Source organism: Seriola dumerili, unplaced genomic scaffold (assembly GCF_002260705.1).
Source record: "Seriola dumerili isolate Sdu_G_001 unplaced genomic scaffold, Sdu_1.0 BDQW01000088.1, whole genome shotgun sequence".
NCBI lineage: Eukaryota > Metazoa > Chordata > Actinopteri > Carangiformes > Carangidae > Seriola > Seriola dumerili.
Window position 1 is genome coordinate 12,429,556 of NW_019174343.1, and position 18,504 is coordinate 12,448,059.

General features: G+C 39.0%; 1 protein-coding gene across 3 annotated transcripts in view; it reads left to right on the plus strand.

Moving 5' to 3' along the window:
- LOC111221742 (copine-5) overlaps positions 1-18,504 on the plus strand; it is a 115,426-nt gene that overhangs the window by 34,589 nt on the left and 62,333 nt on the right. The window contains exons 4-7 of one of the 3 annotated variants that reach the window (XM_022745278.1): positions 68-171; positions 2,883-2,926; positions 4,839-4,852; positions 5,965-6,041. In XM_022745278.1, coding sequence (XP_022600999.1) covers positions 68-171; positions 2,883-2,926; positions 4,839-4,852; positions 5,965-6,041 — 239 coding nt within the window. Of the gene's footprint in view, positions 1-67; positions 172-2,882; positions 2,927-3,826; positions 3,842-4,838; positions 4,853-5,964; positions 6,042-18,504 lie in introns of all 3 variants that reach the window. The other 2 variants (XM_022745279.1, XM_022745276.1) reach the window with 2 other exon arrangements.

The following is an 18,504-nucleotide window of genomic DNA, read 5'->3' on the forward strand; positions in this document are numbered from 1 at the left end:
TGTTGTCTTGCTTTTCCTTTAATCATCCCTTCTCTCCTGACCTGGGTCTGTCTTTCTCCTTCTATAGTTTGGCAGAACGGAGGTGATAGACAACACCTTAAACCCGGACTTTGTTAGAAAGTACATCTTGGACTACTTTTTTGAGGAGAAGCAGAACCTTCGCTTCGACTTGTGAGTGATTTCCTTTGAAGTTGTACCATCACTGTATCTTCTCCCTGCCCTCTGTCCTCCTTCCCTATAATGCGTGGTCCTCTCCCTCTGTTCTGTGCTGATTGAGCCTTGCCATTAGTTAGCTCAGTCTGAAGAAACTGACCCTGCACTAAACCCTGCCGCCGTACAGCAATTACCGCAACTCAGCAATTATTTTCCTTTGTAAAAATACAAAAACACTGTTTGAAAATACAAACATTAAAGCATAAATTTAATCTCTGTGTTGCTTGTCCAAGTATACGTTATCACAATGAAATGAATAACATTTCAACAGCAATTTTATATATAATATTTTATTATAATAACTAATAGTTTTACCCTGCAATACATGTACAATGATATTGACAAAAGTCAGCAGAGTTGTCACCCTATCACAAACTTTTAGCTCTAGCATTGACGTTAGATTATGCTATGTACGTCAGCCAACAAAACCCCCAGTCGTCAGCTAGAGATGGAGAGCCTACTTTTGTTTACTTCTGAATTATTGCAAAAACGTACAAAATTCAAGTGCCGTGTGAGAATGAAAACCTTGACAGATGTAGCAAAAGTACCTGAGGACGGCTGTTTGGGCATAAAGATGGCGTGGGGATAAAAATCTGGACTTTTTATTTGGACTGGCTCTCCAATTATTATGATGATTTGTAGAACAATACACGAAATAGGACAAGCGGCACATTAAACTATAGTTCTTTCAATCTTAATTTCAGTAGTTTTTCTCCCTTCATTGGATCTTTTTTATAATAAAATGCTGTAGATGTGAGATAATCAGACTTTGATTAGTGTATTAATATTACTGATGAAACAAGAGTGGAAAACGTAGCTATACAACATTATCCTGCCAAATAAACTCAGGCTATGTCTGTTGTCTTCTGCCTACCATTTATTCTGTAAAACATGACTCACCACGAGCTGTGGTCCTGAACGCACTCTGCTCCTCCTGTGTTGTCTGCACAATTACTACGGAACTATTTGAAACATTTGGATTTTTCCAGATTTATCTTCTTTTCTCTGAGCTTTTCAGCCACAGTTTTTTTTAACTTAATTATTCATGTAAAGCGAGTAACAGATAGTCCACTGCTGCCTCAGTGTTTAAACAATGATAAAGACACACACATAAGCACTGAGCAGGTAAATGGAGCCACGGGACCGAACTGAATGTAGTTTGCTGGGAGGCAGACATGAGGGAGAGGACAGTCTGCTCCACTGGGCTGATCACTACCACACAGCACTATCGAGCTCTCTCCCTCTCCCTCTCTCTCTCTCTCTCTCTCTCTCTCTATTATTATTTTTCACATTGAGCCACCGGCCCAGTAGCCTACTGCTAAAAGCGGCCATGTGAAATTAATGTTGAATAAAAGTTATAAACGTCAAGACTTTATTTAAAAAAAATAAACCCAATGCCACAGCTCACATGATGTATTCATACAATGATTGTGTTTACGGACTCTGTCATTGGCCCTTGCAGCTCAACCACCAGCTCGGCCAACTGGGTCCCGATTGGCCCCTCCATGCCTGATGGGGCCTCCCGATTAGTTTTGTGAGATAGCAGTGATCTTCATATTCATTCAAACCAGTCACAGCTTAAATCAAGCAGTTCCCTCTCCTTTTCTGTCTCTCATTGATGATTTCTCAGTCCAACTGCATCTCTTATGTTAACATTATCATTCTTCCATATGGGCTGCATTATATTGGCTAGCTTGAAGGGTGAGCTGCCAGCTTCTAACAAGCGGGACATGCAAAGAATACAGCCTCAGCACTGTATTTTGTTCAGCGCTCTCATGGAAGCAGTTAATTTCCATTTGACAAACAAACATTTCCTCAAACCTCTCTCAGCAAAATTCCTCTGCAGCTATACCATCAAATAATATGAAAAGATTTTTGATCATTTGATCATACTTTTCAATCAATAAGTGGGGAAACACAACACTGTAGTTTGTGCAGCCTGTAATATTTACTGCTTTTACTTTTATTTTGCTCCATTTCTGTCTAATTTGTGCCTGATTGATCTCTAGGCGAACAAGATCTGTCGTTTCATCAGATGTTTAATCTTGGTACATCACATTTCTCCATTTCCCTCACTTTCATTTCTTTATATTCACATGCAAATCAGACCAGGTCCAGCACTCATTATTATGGAAGAGGAGAAAAGGTTGTTGAACCCATTACCCATGCACTCTGCCTCAAAGATAGTAACATCTGAAAAGATACTAAGATCCTGTCCTCTTGGCTCATTTTGAATTTTATCTCTTTTATCTTTCACAACATCCACTCTTATTATATTGTCAGTTGAAATTCAGGTCGTGCAAATATAATCATAAATCTTTTACTTTCTTTTATTCTTTTATCTCTTATGTTATCTGTTATCTATCTTATGTTTCTCTGCTCTGATTCCTTTCAATTCATACCCTACTCCTTTTCCATACCCCAGGTGTTTGTGTCACAGAGCGTCCTTAAACCTACAAACACACAAAAACAGCTGAAAAGACAACATGAGAAAGTGTAGTGTACTGGGAGTATATCCTTTCTCCTCCTGCTGATGACAAATCACCAGGGTTGTTTTTAAATTTCTCCTTTAAGAGCGTATCAATCAAAATGTCTTTACTCAGATAAGAGTTTCCTCTGGTGTTTCTGAAGTAAAATGGCTTTGCTGTTTTTGCTTTCTTTCCTTTCAGGTATGATGTGGACTCCAAAAGTCCAGACCTGTCCAAACATGTGAGTGCACGAGCTTATTTTAACCCTGAACCACAGATAAATGGAGGCCAGTCTTAAGCAAAATCAGATTAATTGGATTAAATGTCTTTGAAAATGAAAAAAAAAAATCAAATAGGCTATTGCTTGATGGAATATGGTCTTTGACATGACTTGAGATTGGCCAAACCGTTTTCATCAGTGGTCTAATGGTGGCAATGTTTATGTTTTTTTTGTTTCTGTATGTTTTAATTGGTTGTTGCAAGCTACATGGGGTTTTCCTTGATGAAATAAAGCAAACCCCTTTTCATTGCCTGATCATAGAAATGTCCAAATACATTTTTTCTTTTCGTTTTTTGACTCTAACAGGGGTTATCTATGTTGCAATCGTGCTATAAATGCAATTTCTATTTCCATTTATCTTTGATTGAGTCTTTTTTAATTTTTTTTATTTGTTGTAATAGTGGAACTGCAGTGATAGGCATTGTGCAAGAACCTGCTGTACAGTTAATCATGTAGAAAAACAATGCTTTTAGCCATTAGTTTCCATCTTAAGCAATGTATTAGATTACATTGTACGTGGTTATTTTGTTTCACTAATAAAAGATACATTTTTTTTATCCATAAAACTGGAAACTATGGAGACAGAAAGCATTGACTAAGGTTTGTCATCAAAATAATCAGTTTTGATGATTATGTGAGGTATTTGGACAACCTGGGTTTGCATTTTTTCATCATCTGCTTTAATTCCATCTGTGTGCTTAGGTTCCACTTTCTGGTCCAGCATGCGTTGTCTTCCCACTCTCACTTTTTTCATCTTGAGCAGTGCTAGGAGTGCTAGATTTTTGGTGTATTGTTGTTTTCTTGGTATATGATGTGCTCTGTCGTTATTGTTGTTGTTGCTGCTGCTGCTCAACCTTTCTGGAAGCCTGCAGAACTCAACGTAGGTCCCAGCATCTCTCTCACTTACTGACACTGCATGGCTGCTGTCTCTCACATTAACGATCCTTCTCTCAGGAGGAAGGATGGTGTCACTGATCAGAATGAAACGACTGAGAGCCAGGCCAAGCTATCTGTGCAGCTCTAAACCATCACTGTTGTCTCAAAGGGCTCCACAACAGCCACAATATGAGAGGAAAATTTGGTCTTTCAGCAGTTTTTGTCGCATGTACTTGTAACATGATGAAGATGCTGAGATTTTCCAGGCTCTTCCTTGAAACAATGAGTGGAATTAGTGGGCATAACGGACTAGAGACTCACTGAAATGAAACACACTATAGCCTGATGTTGAATTATTTAGTGCGTGCTGTCTGCCAAGGCTAAAGTTAAGGATTTGGTTTGGACTGTCCCACATCCACACTGTGATTAGTTCAAAGGGGACTCACTAAAATATTTTTTTGCCTGTCCTGTCAAAAATCATCAAAGTCTAACATACCAGATCAATGCTGGATGCTAAACTATGTCTCTCTCTAAAAAGTGTCTACTTTAATGCCCCACACAGTTGTGAATCATGTCATTGTTCTTGGTGCTTTGAATCTTCCATCTTCTCATGTGTGTCTCTCATCCTCCACAACTCAAAGCAGTGGTTCCCAACAGGTGGGTTGCGGTACAAAAGTGGGCTTTGGATCCATTCCTAGTGGGTCCAGATTATTTTAGTTAACTCTGTCCAAAAGAAAGAAAGAAAGAAAGAAAGAAAGAAAGAAAGAAAAGAAAATAAGAAAGAAAGAAAATTTTATTTTGAAATACCCCTGGAACAGCGCTTTTACTTTGGATACCATTTTGTGCTTCCTTGTGGATAGAGGCACTACAACATGACGCTTTACAGTGCAGGTAGCCTGTTGATGCTGGTCTTGTGTCGAACTTTGCTCGCCCACCAAATAGTGTTTCCCTTTAATAAAATTGTGTTTCCCCTAGTTCATACCATCATGGTTGGGGTTAAGGCTTAGTTCTGCATGTTATGCCATAGATATAGTTTTAGTAGCCTGAATAAGCCTCAATTAGTTGTAATCGCTATTGCATTGCTTTATTATTTTTTGAAATGTTGGCTTTCCATCCTAATTGCACCTTCTTACTACTTTTTTTTAAATGGAGCCTTAAATGCTAGTTGTAGTTAAGTTATTTTGGCTTTAATTTTGTGAAATAAAATTTAAGGATAGCATGGATAAAATCGATGGATGAAAATAAACTGAATGGGTGTAAAGTAGGACTGACCCTGAATCAGGATTTTCAGAGTCAGCTCTGGGATTGAGGCAATTTTGAGACCCGCTTGGTTTGTGAAGCTGACGGCCTGCCCTGCTGTTGCTCCTGCTCAGCTCTGTGGACAATGAAAAGTACAGTGATGCAACTGACAAAATGCAGGTTGAGTCTGGGTCTCCTTGACTGATGACTCTTGACTAATGAAAACATCGACTTTTAGGGGGAAACTCCAGCTTTAAGTTGGCGGACATGCGGCCCGTGACCTGATGCCCCAGGGAACATGTGGATCCTGAGGCTGGACCAGTTGGAAAGCACTGCTTTAAACCATGCACACCATTATAGTACATAACTGTCACGGGTATGGCAACATTTGCATTAAGCTGAACAAATTTGCTTCATATTTCACACCAAAACTGGATATGATATCACAGTTATTGTGGCTCTGAGGAAGATTAAAGCACAGTTTCTGTCTCACAGCTGACAGCAAGCCATCAAGTCTTTATGCTGCAGATTGTGTAGCCTGCAGGCATAATATAAATGGCGACACCACTACAATCAATCAATCACTATTATTTTTTTAACCAAAGATGTTGCATCAAAAATAGATTCGACCATTTCTTTCAGCTAAACATATGGATGCACAAGCCAAATTCAAGGAGCATGAGTGAGCAAGCTTCTTTGGAAGAAACAAATTCTTGAGTTTCTCATTTGCATGGGTTCCAGAGGTAGAAGAATGACAGGAATATTCCTGAGTTTAGGTCTTAAGCCTGATCATACCCTAACATTGATTTCTTGTCTTTCTATTCCACATACACCAACCTTTCCTCCTTCCTTCCTTCCTTCCTTCCTTCCTTCCTTCCTTCCTTCCAGGACTTTTTGGGTCAGACGTTCTGTACTCTTGGGGAGATTGTTGGATCACCAGCCAGTCGACTGGAGAAACCTCTGGGGTGAGTAAGAGCTTCAGCCAATTTCTGCACTGCCTAAACACCCTTTACTCCAAATGTGATTGCGGAGCACCATACTGTGCTAAGACTTAAGAAAGAAGAAAATTGCTTTGGAATCAAATACAATGGCAATTCTGAGGTATACTTCATTCATACTAAAAAATTCATAGAAATAGACAGAAGTAGGTGTTAATTTGTTTTGTAGAATATGAAGGAGAGGACAACACCACAGGGAAACTAATTTAGTGGCATACAGAGGGGAGTGGGTGTTCAGAAGTAAAATGGCAGCATGAGGGGGAGGAGGAGGAGGAGGAAGAGGCACAGGGGTGATTTAGAAAGAGAAGAGAGGAGAATACATTGATCAGACAAAGGAGGAGGGGGGGGGGGGGCAACACATCCTACAGATGTTTTCCACAGATAATTATTGTCATTAAAGTAAAGGGTGAAGCGCGGAGCAAAATTACCCAAATTACTGATCGGCTCTGAGGCTCGTGCTCTCACATTGGCTGAGAAAAATGTGGTGTTAATGAGGTATCCTGTAATCTGTCTTTAAACATCTATCATCCGTCATCTCCATTATTCTGCGGGCTGAAGTCATTTAAATGTCACACTGAGTGAGATTTGCCTGTTCTCAGGTCTGAACATGTTACCGTGGAGAACAACTAAATACTGACATTCAACTTTGAATTGTGGGAGACATCATTGCCATGTTCTAGGATTGGTTTAACATCTGACACTCAACACAGTCACAAACAGAACAATATCACTCTGTTACTGATTCACTCATTGACCTGTTGATTGAATAATATATATATTAATTACTGTAAGTGTTTAATATGCAGTGCTGTCAGTTACATAAAGGAAAGCAAATAGAGAAGAGATGTTACGCCTAAGACCCTGATTTTCCATTCACTTCGTTGGTAAGATTATATCAACGTATGTGGGTTGCAACATATTTCCTTCCTCTGCACATGCTGTTTTGCGATGTGTGACACTGTGATATAACAACACTGAGCAACATTAACACTGAGTTGACAGACACTTGCATATGACACCTGTGTTCACAGATACAGTAGCATGTTTCAGGCATCATATTTATGTTTTGACTTGACCATCAATGAGTTCCTCGCTTTTCAGACACACAGATATACTGTCTGTTATCATTATAAAAAGAGGGATTACCAAAGATGTCTCCGCCTACGGCACACACCTGATGATGGCACAGGTGCAAAACTTTTCTGACAGTCTGTGGTGTGATGTGTGTGTGTGTGTGTGTGTGTGTGTGTGTGTGTGTGTGTGTGTGTGTGTGTGCGTATGTGCGTGTGTTTTCCCCATAATGCATGGACTATTGATGATGGCTACCTAAGAGGATTTTAGCAATGCAAATATAAGTGCGCCCTAAGCCTCTATCATGAGTGCATAGACCTTAATAATGTTTTTACAAGTTTATTATCAAACTATTTCTTTCTGAACTGAGGCTTTATATAGCATGGTTGGAAAAGGAAATAGAACTCTTGCCAATTTATTCGTTTTTAATTTGAGACACATTGCAGCTGAGAGATAACATAACTGCTTGCCAAATTTTTATTCTTATGACAGCCTTTCATCTTTCTTTAGAGGGCACAAAATAAAGCTCTCCGTGTAGTGGAAACCTCTGCAACCAACTGATTGATCATTCTACGTAATTTGCATTTGGTTTGGTTTCATGAATCAGATACAGTAGGTGAGTTAGGATTGGTTCAATTCGAGGAGTGACGTGTTTGACGTGTGTGTGTTTGGGTAGATATGTAAATCAGTTTCTTTGAAAGCAAACACTGTCAGATAATAACAACAAGTGTGATTACGTTCAGGACTTGGACCAAAACTGTCGTTTAACTTTTCAAGTTATACTGGAGAGGCTGTGTAGCAGCTTTGTTTCATCCTTTTTGAAGGGGAAAGTCTCAGAGATGGAAGAGCAGTGAGAAACACACACACATAAAGTGATGCATTGCCCTGGTAGATACGCTACCCAGTGGAGTTTCTGTGGTAATGAAGAGTGATTCATATTCAATAGGAATATGAATCAAGACGTTTGGAAATGTCAAGACATTTGTCTAAGCTGTGCTTAGCCAATGGGAGAATGTCTTATATCCTTTGTTTGTTTTTCATATCTGTATCAACAACTCCTCTGCCTTTCATTTCACCTGCTTACACAAGACATAATGGAATAACTCTTGGAAGTGAGTGAGGAAATCTCTGTCTCTCTGAGTAACCCCTTAAATAAATGTGTGAATTATTATGTCACTAATATACAACTGCTTCTGTTTCTTGGAAAATGGAAATAAAATAGAAAGTGCAGTACATCATAGAATAAACTAATTAAATGTATCACAAATCTAAAGTTTGGTTGCTTGACATTATCTTTTCCTTTCCGTTTTCTCTGAGCCACTAAGTATATACTGTACATACACACACAAGATATACATATTTCCTTAATTGATCATGTACCTTAGTTTAATGGCATGAATCCATAAGCTTTTGTCTCTTGTCTTTCAGGGCTAATTCGAATGGCTTTAATCTCCCTGAAGTAAGTGATAGTCTAATTAGGCAGCAGCCATAGAGGTTTTCATTATGGAAAAAAAGCTCTGTGAAGGTAAAGAGAGAGAACATGAGAGGGAGTGAAGGTAACATCAATGACCATTCAAGAAAGCAGTTGTGTGTTTAAGGCACATTGACATCCAGACAGAGACCGACAATGTTTAAATCGCTCGAAACAACCCATTTGCCTGTCTGATTATACACAACACAAGTCTCCAGTAAACAGCAGAAAAGAGGGATTGGAGTAGAGGTGAAGATGCAGACAACAGAAAGCAATATTCAGTGAAAAACTGGAACATGAATGCATCAAATGAGGGACAATGCAAGCGGTATTCAAACATGGGGTCTATTCATTCCAGTGAAAACTGGTCAGCACATATCATCAGCAAAATACGGTACACCCATAACAAACACACATTTGTATTCCTCTGGCTAAGCTGGACAAACTGCCTGCAAACATGAATGATGCACAAATAATGGCATGAATTAGTGGCTTTCATTGAACTCCGAGTCATGTCAGTAGAAGCCTGCATGTTGATTGATTTTTCAGCTTCTTGTTAGTTTTTGTATTCTGGTATCACAATCTTGAGAAGGCTGAATTGTAAGGCACCAAATTAACACTGATGAGCAATGAATGTATCAGATTGTGTGGCCTCTTGTCAGTGTATTGTTTACTCCAATGTATTATTTACAGATTGTTTTTGAGGCCACTTAAGCACACGGCAAACACACACGCACACACAAAGCCACACAAACAGCAAAGAGATTCATTTGGTGTAAATGTGTATGCACATATATTCATGCATAACTATGAAAGGGAATTACTTTTTGAAAAGGCATGCTCAGAGTTCTGCTCGTGTAATCTCGCTCCTGTCATAAAGTTATAAATAACAAATTATTTTGCCTTTGATTAAGTTTTCAGTGATTTTCAGATTTTAAAAAAAACCAACACCAACTTCATTCACTGCTTGTCCACTAACAGAGAGCCTGGAATGAACAGGTAACCCTGAGGACGAGTGAGCCCTGGCAACAGCTGCATTACAGATTTATATATCAAACAAACATATGTAATTGTGTGGTGTACATAAAGCCACTGATTTTACCATTGGAAACTGTTTCCCACAACACAAGATATAGGCCTCATTTAACCTTAACTGACCAATCACAAATACATTAGAGTGGTGACTGAGAAAGTCCACATTTATTTCAAATGAATCCTGAAAAGTTAAGGTTTTACTTGGACCTTAACAATGATTATCATTGTGGTAAAATGTGTCAGTACTGAAAAGTCAAGCCAAGCGGCCCGTATTTGGCCTGTGAACAATGTCTGAGTGGCATAATTTCCTCAGCAATATCACCTTACTTCTCATTAACTCAGCAGGTGTTGTGTAAGGCAAACAGTCAAAAAAAAAAACCGAGCTGATCTTAATTTACTCTGTAGACCCTGCCAGATTTATAAATGTAAAAAGCTTGAGTTTATATTTTTACATTTATGTTACTTTTACGATGTAAATGTTCCTTTTGACTCTAATTGACAGACAACTGAAGCTAAGACAAAGGTTTTAATCAGACCATTAATACCATTACATTATTCCATTTACTGAAGGTGTTCCAGTTCAGAGCCCTGCATGGTGTATGCTGCTTCACTGGGAGGCTTAGTGGAGCACATGAAGGGAACAGAGGCACATAATTCATGTCATTAGTTGCACCTGTGTTTGTCCTGCTGTGACAAGTCAAACGTCTACAGTGGCATTTTATCAAACCTCCAATACTATCCAGACTGCATTGTCTAATTATAAAAGGGTGTACCTTTTTTAAATCTAGTGGGATTTGTGTTCATACTGTGATGCAGCACGTGACTTCTCCATTTCCTCAAATGTTAATGAAACAAATTCATAGTGTGTGCATGTGTGTGTGACAGAGAGAAAGAAACAGAGGAAAATAGAGCGCTTCCGCCAAACAAGACATTTGTTTCATCGTAACATCAAAGGCGCTAGCTCTTTTATGATTGCTTCAAATTTTACAGTGCTCTCTTGCCACAGGCCTCAAATGCATATTTTATTAAAGAGATTAAAATTCTCTTGTCATTTATATTTACATAGAAAATGATTTATACAGACAGTGCAGGACGTTAGTGAGCTGCACACGTGTCATTTATTCACTTTGCCTTTTAATATTTTGGAAAATCTCATAAAAATAAGTGAATGCTACATATATTACATAATTCAAAATGAAAATTTTTTTTCTTTATCAAAGTATCATTGATATATGGATTGTACAGTATGAATATTAGTGTCCAGTATTGACAAACAACTGATTTATTGATATGCTGTATCTCCAGGGCTAGATGTACAGTATAAACAACAGAAAACATGCATTTCCCACACATAAACTGATATTTATAGGAAACTGAATGTGCTGTGAAAATTTGTGCACCTAATGCATACTTCATATGTAAGTAGGAGATATAATCTAATATGCAGTTTGATATGTTGGCCAGTTATATTGTGCATCTTCTCACATATCTACAATAAAAAGACAGTTTTAGTGTTTTCAGTTGGACATTTCATTTTCTTGTTATATTCATATTATCTTTTGTTGTGAGGCTTTAGATGATGATTAAGAAAATACTGCACCTAATGATTTACAGATGCACGTGTTATGAATTAATGACACTACAGCTGTGGCAAACCATGAGTATTGGAGCTAGGCCTTCAACCCTTACAGGCACACCAACCCAGGGATGAGATGCGATGGACCCATTTTACCGTTCTGCTCAGCAGGTAGCAGCTCACTCTTTTTATCTTGGTCGCCGGCAACTAGTTTAAAGCTTGTGGAAAACAGTGTAGCAACATGCATAACAATACACTTTTGTCAATATTGAAATGCTAATCATTGTTAGCTCAGATAGATTTTTGCACAATGCAACTGTTCAGTTCATTTTACAGAAGTATAATGAATTCAGATTTCCTGGCATGGTAAATTAGCAACACAGCGAAATGGTGGAATCTCCCTACCTTTGAAGTGGTTGTGAAGGCTGATTGTCTGTCTATTCCTCAATTATTTATATTTTTTTAGTCTATAAGGGTCCACTGATCAAAAGAATCAGCAGGATGTTTCATAAAAGTATTCCAAGTTGTAAATATTGTCATGTGAAGTCCATTATAGACTGTCATGTAACTTCTTTAGTTCTGTCAAGTTCTGGATGGGTGGCCTTTCGATATCCTTGTTTGTGTGCTATCACTTTGCCATCTGTGTGACTCCTGTCTGTCTGATTCACTTAAGTCCCCAAGCGTGTGCACATGCGCAGAATTTAACAACTTTTAGGACTGAGACTCAACACAGCCATGCATACACATGGCTCTGTAATATACTAAAACTACACTCTCTACAGTATGTACACACAGTATGTACACAAAGGGTTTTATGCATCTGGCCCCTGGTATTTCTGATTGTAATGTCGAGGCAAGCTCTTTTTTGAATCTTCTCGAGAAGAGCAAACATTTTTTATTTCTCCCCTGTGAACCATAATTGCAGTACTTTGAAAGGTTGTTTAAAGGCTGGTCAGTAAGCCTAGTGCTTGTGTGTGTGTGTGTGTGTGTGTGTGTGCATGTGTGTGCGCGTGTGTTTCCCTGCATTTGGAATAAACAGCAGCTCACTGTGAGAGGGAAATTTGGCCTATTACCATAAGAAGTATGACTCACTTGTGTAAACACTTTGTTTACAATTAATTTTGCAAAGGATTCTTAAGTTTTTGCTGAGCTTGCAGTTAAAAAAAGGCTGTCATTGCAGAGAAAAGCAATAACAGGCTTGAGACAGCAATGAATAGCTGATATGATGGAGAAAAGGTCTGATTACCAGCAGTTGGATTACCAGCTAATTCCCCATCTATTTAAATTCTTGCTCTTCAACACCCGTAGAGTCTAATGCAATTTAATACAACAGTCACCAACAGATACTACAAGACTCAGGCAGAGAAGTGTTGATTCAACTTTGCTGACTGTATTCAGTGATTCATTGACTTTTCACGTAGCGCCAGCAAGTCAAGTATACTATCTACCGTTTGTCTAAGAACCAGATGTTGTTGCTGACTTTGGTGATCCTGGTATTTCCCTCTAGAAAAAAACTTAGATGGATTATTATGGAATTCAACTGATTAAAAAATTAATCTGTAAATTACATTCCCATCAGCCTAATCTGTGCAGTAATTTTTTATTTAGGGCTAATTAGCAAATGTTAGCATGCTACCACACTAAACGTCAGCATGTTCGCATTGTCACTGTGAGTATGTTAGCATTTAGCTATTTAGCATAGCCTCATAGTGGCGATATATAAAAGGTACATTTTCATATACAATGTATTTTTAAAACAGTTGTGAAATATGGGCAATTTTACAGTAACTCCAAGCAGCCTGGTCCAGCACGACCATACAGCAAGTATGTGATTAGTGTAATATTATATATTAATGTCAAACATTTGAACACTCAAAACTAAACAAAGAAAAACTTCTAAAGGAAGCTGTCACAATTTACAAGAGGTTATTGAGCTCCAATTGGGTCATATTTCATCTTTTCCCAGAAAATGCCCAAACCCACTTTGAACTATACTTCAAATGCTGTATTTATAGAGAGCTCTTCACCACAAATATGCCTAAAAGAACCTTGCACACCAATCAATAATCAGTTACAAAACACTACAGCATACAAACTAACTAAAAACAAGACAGGGCACAGGGCACAATCATATTGCATTTTGGAAAGACATAACAAGCCTCCTTAACTTATTTACAACCTTGAATCCTCAGTTGAATACCTTATAAATGAAAAAAAATTGAAATGAACCTTGGGTGAAGCAATTCAGAAAAGGTGTTTTATTGCCTATATTTATTCAGGGTAATTTGACTGTGCACACACACTCTTTCTCTCAAGGCAATCCCTGCACCTGCACAGTTACAAGCATCCTGTCCTGGAGCTCACCATAAAAAACACAGTTTACAACCAATGCCCACAGAGTAGCTCCACTGCAGCAGATGGGGGTTAAATGGCCCACTCAGGGGCAGACTGATGATAGGAAAGAAGCCAGAGGAGAATTACTGTCATGCACTTTGTTTTCCCTCACTGTCTCACTCAAACTGAAACCCTCAGACTACAGACACTTTATCTTTCCCTAACCTGCAGGCTGCTACCATCTAAAATCTACTGCTCCGCTGTACAATGCTTGTATGGTTGTAGTTTTTTTTCATTTTTTGCAGTTCAATAATTCATTTCATGCACACTATTATCCTTTAAAGGAACTGAAATACACAGATCACAAATTGTTGGTTATGTTTGTTCAGACCATGTAATGTGACTGGTCGAATAATAAATTAATGTAACCCTTACTGTACTCAGACCAAAAGCAGCGAACAAAAACAGCCATGGATGCTGTTAAAGTTCTTGGGTGCTCGGATGTAGATGTAGACGACGTAACAGACAACTAGCAAGTTTGTTCAGAAAGCTTGGTCTAAATAGCTCATTACCATAAAGTTGCGTGGACTTAAACACCCGCTGTCCAAGCCACACCCCCAACAGGCATGCCACAGCTCGCCACCAAGAGACGGTGGGCCACATAGAAAATGACTGACTTCCATTTTCACAGTTTTCGGTCTGACCAAGTTAGGTCACTGCTGGGGTTGTTCATAATTAACTGCTTAACTGTTAACCGACATTAATAAATTTGACCGGTTACTACTAACAGTTAAACAGTCAAAATATCCCTGGACATCAGTACCATTTGAGCGGATATTCTCCACCATTGCTCTCACGGTTAACAGACTGCGCACTAGACTAACCCCATAGCACGTTAACATGGTGCTATTTCTGAAAAAGAACCCAACAAAAAAATAAAAAAACAGAAGACAAGTTATGCTATGCTGAGGACTGAGGAAAGCCTGGCCTGCTCATTTTAATTCAATGTCAGTCTGACTCTGTGTTGCATGAGTGCAACTCTTTGTGTTAGACAAGAAGTGATTCTGCTCCTCTGCTCTTTTTTAATTGCATGTAGACCTGATCTTTATAATAACCTTGTGCATTTATAACGTAGAGCTTTTTATGTGTTCCTGGATGAGCCGAGAGTCACTTCTCCTGCAACAATGAAGTTCAAAGGACCATCGCCTTGTGTGATGATTTGCCGGGAGGGGCTTTCTCCAGTCTGTCTGTGTGTTTGCTCATCTCTCTCGCTCTCTGCTTAGACACTTTGGATTGTTCCAGTCCACTTCAACCTCTCTGTATTGGTATTTTTAATGGATTACAGACACTTGTCTATTCCAAGTAGTACATTTTAATCTTATTGGTTAACAGTTAATGGTCAGTTAATGAGCGTCGGCTAAAAAAATCCAAATGAACACCCCTCGTCAATGCAGTGAATGTTCGCTGTGTTGCATTACGTAGATAGAACACTCATATTGAAGAGAAGTGTACAGATATGGAGCACCATGAGAGGAGAGGAAAGACTCTTTTACAGAGAAGACATTAGGAGGGGGTGAGGAGGAGGAGAAGGAGGTGTGTTTGAATGCACTTTGCCTTTTACCGTTTCCGTATTTCCTGAATGTCAGCGTATATTATTAGAGCAGAGTAGTGAAATGGTGGGAAATTATTTGTGAATGTGAATAGAGGCACGTGTGCCGATGAAAAGCCAAGCCCGACACCACAGCATCCTTGTCTCCAACTGTTGGCCCCAAGCACTGATGATGCAACAGCTACTGTGGGATATTTACCACCATAAGGACTTTTGAGATGGGATATTATTCTATTTACAGAGTGTACTGGGATTATGGCTGTCAGTTGTTATATGGTTAAGGATTATACTCAGCTCAGTTTTATGCTGTCAAAGATTACAGATCATCCATAAAACAACACATTTGTTCTGCTTCATTTAAAGGACCCATTTGCAAAAATTTTGCATGCATACTGCCTTTGCAAAGTCTGCCTCTGAAGCTTTTGCCACACCCCAAATACAATGGAGGTGCATGGAGTTTCATTTGTGGTTTTACAAAGCACAATAACTTTTAGAAAACTGAACAGCGACATTTCTTTCCAGAAACATATTGTTCCAATTACTCTTAAATCACAGATCTCTCTGACAACAGTAACTGCAAGTGTCAGATGTAATTTATCAAAGTGATGAGCACCACAAAAAAACTCCATCAGTTTAAATTCAGCTCTTTCACTTTGTATATTGCACTTCTTGATTAATTGTTCAGCCCTAATTGGCATGGCTGGATAGCAGATATAAGCTTGACTCCATATACTTTTGAGCTAAGAGAAGTTCTTGAGTTAATAGAGTGAAGACAGGTTGTCCATGTACAAATATGACTGTTAAGTCCAAGCCCTGAGTAAAACACAGTCTTCCTGACTGCATTTGATGTAACACTATAGAGTCCAGACTGTAAGTACTTTTACAGTTACACATTTTTCAGGTTCTTCAAGCTCAGTTTGAAATAAAATAATGGATACTACATTAAAGTGTCATGTCTCCGCTTTAATTTGAGTCAGTTTACGTCAATATAGAAGGAACTGTGTGGGAGTCCTTTTAAAAGATAGTGGCCAAAGATTAGGGGTTAAAAGGAATTAAACAGAAAAACTTGAAGTGCTTGTTGTGGGGTCTCTCTGCCTTTAGTCTTCGGCAAGTGGGATGCAGCTCAGTTGGACTGTGATCAGCTGATTGACTCGGCCAGTGGAGGATTTTCCACCTCTTCACCCTGAAAAGCTCTTTGGCTGCTCTGTCTGTATGTTTAGGATTGTTGTCCTGCTGAATGATGAAATGTCGTCCAATGAGTGTTGATGCATTTGGCTTAATCTGAGCACACAGAATGCCCCTGTAGACCTCTGCATTCATCCTCCTGCTGCCATTGTTTGACAGATGAGGTGGTGGCTTTGGAGGCTTTGGTCTGTGATTGTGTATTTTTAAAACTTATTTTGCAGCTGCACTCACTGCTCCCACTGGGAAGGTGACAGGTCAGTTTACGGTGTTTGTGTGCTCTGAAAGACGTCACTGCACAAAGTGCGAAAATTTGCATATAGCTGATAAATACCCATGACTACTGCAGAGTCATTTGATAGGGAGTGAATGCCGATTCTAGCCATTAACAGTGATGATAAGATATAAATGTTAGCAGGTATTTTTTTCCAATGTAAAAGGGTTTTTTCTAAACCAAGCATAAGATTTTCTTGTGCTCCTCAGTCAGTTTTGGCAAACCAACTACCTTTGATATCTCTGATAGATTTTTTCTTTTCGTTTGAGCCTCAATATTATCTTCTTCACTTGCGTAGTCACTTCTTAACTCCTCATATTGACAGACGACTCCACCTAAATCTAAATGGCAACTTTTAGTAGCCAAACCTCCAATTACATTTGTGCCCCTGCAATTTTAGCACCATGTGTTAAAAGGGCTATATCTTACACACAGTTCCTTCTATATTGATATAAATCTACTCTGGCTAAAGCTGAGGCTTGGCACTTAAATGCAGCATCCATTACTTTATATAAAATTGAATGTGCTGAGGCAGAGAGCCTGTAGAACAAAAGAATGCTCAACTGTCCAAATATTTACAGTCTGGACTTTATGTTTGTGGCACAGCATTGGATGCTAACATGGTCGTTTTTAACAAGTGCTTTTTTTCAGATGCTGAAAGATAAAAGGTATCATCTGAGTGCATGTCTTTTTTCCTTTGTGTAGCTTTACTGCACTTCAAAAATTGCTTGAAAGTTGAAAGCATTTCCAGTCAGCACTGGGCAATCCAACCTTTGCTATACAGATCCTTGAGTATGAGTGAGTTCAGTGCTGTAAAGTCAATAGCCATCAACATTGATGCTAGCATCATACATGTGTTACATGAGGATAGCATATGATGCTCTCTTCAGTTCTGAGTAAGCTTATTCCAACCTCACCGTCTGCAAAAAACACAAGGCGAGTTGGTCGGATTGTCTTTTTGGCTTCACAGCATTCCTCCGCCAAAGTTATCCAAATTACCACATGCCATCAAAATATATTTCTAAAAAGCTAGAGTCACCTGTGAAATTTGCAAAACAACAATAGAAGTAAGTATCACATATTCTGAGTGCTAAATTGTGGGCTGCCCAGATAATTGTGAAATGCACAACATCCTGAGCTGCTGAGAAGCCACACGCTGGGAGCGGAGGCTGTAAACATGGCCTTAAGCCATGCCTCAGTCCTCCAGTGTAGTGTTGCTGAATGTGTTGGATATGTGTTTGAACTCATGTGGTCAGAGAAGGAGAGAAACAAAAAAAACTTAAAGAGTTCAAAACGCCACAATCAGTTTTTGTGAGAGATACTGTAGGTGTAAGGGAGGCTGCAGCAGAATCAGACCTTTTTTAAACAATCTGTCACACCAGGCTTTGAGTGAGCATGTAAAGTATTTTATATCTTTCTGTCTTACTGTCACCAGTCACTGGCTGATCTTTTTACTCCTTAAACCCCTTTCATCATTGCAGCCTCGGTTGAATGATCTCCTCTCTGTTGTCTTGTTTCTCACACCTAATCTTAATTTATACCTTGGTCTTGAGATCTACTTGGACCAGTCACAATAATAGATTTTACTGGCTTTCTTCCCAGTTTATCAGAATGGATTTGTGCATTCTTAGAGAGCACACTGCAGACTGTAAGATTCAGTTTAGACTTACAGGTAGAAGCTTTGAGTTGTTGGTCAGTGCTTTTTCTTTCCGTCTGTGTCAGCAAAACACTCGGCTTCATTATTCATTCAGATGCAGTGATACATAGTGACACCTTTGAGTCACCCATCTCAATCACACTGTTCAGCCCAGTCACTGAGCGGCCCTGCTGGGAGGTTGGGGCTTATGTCCCTTGCTCAAGAGCAGCTCAGTGATAGGT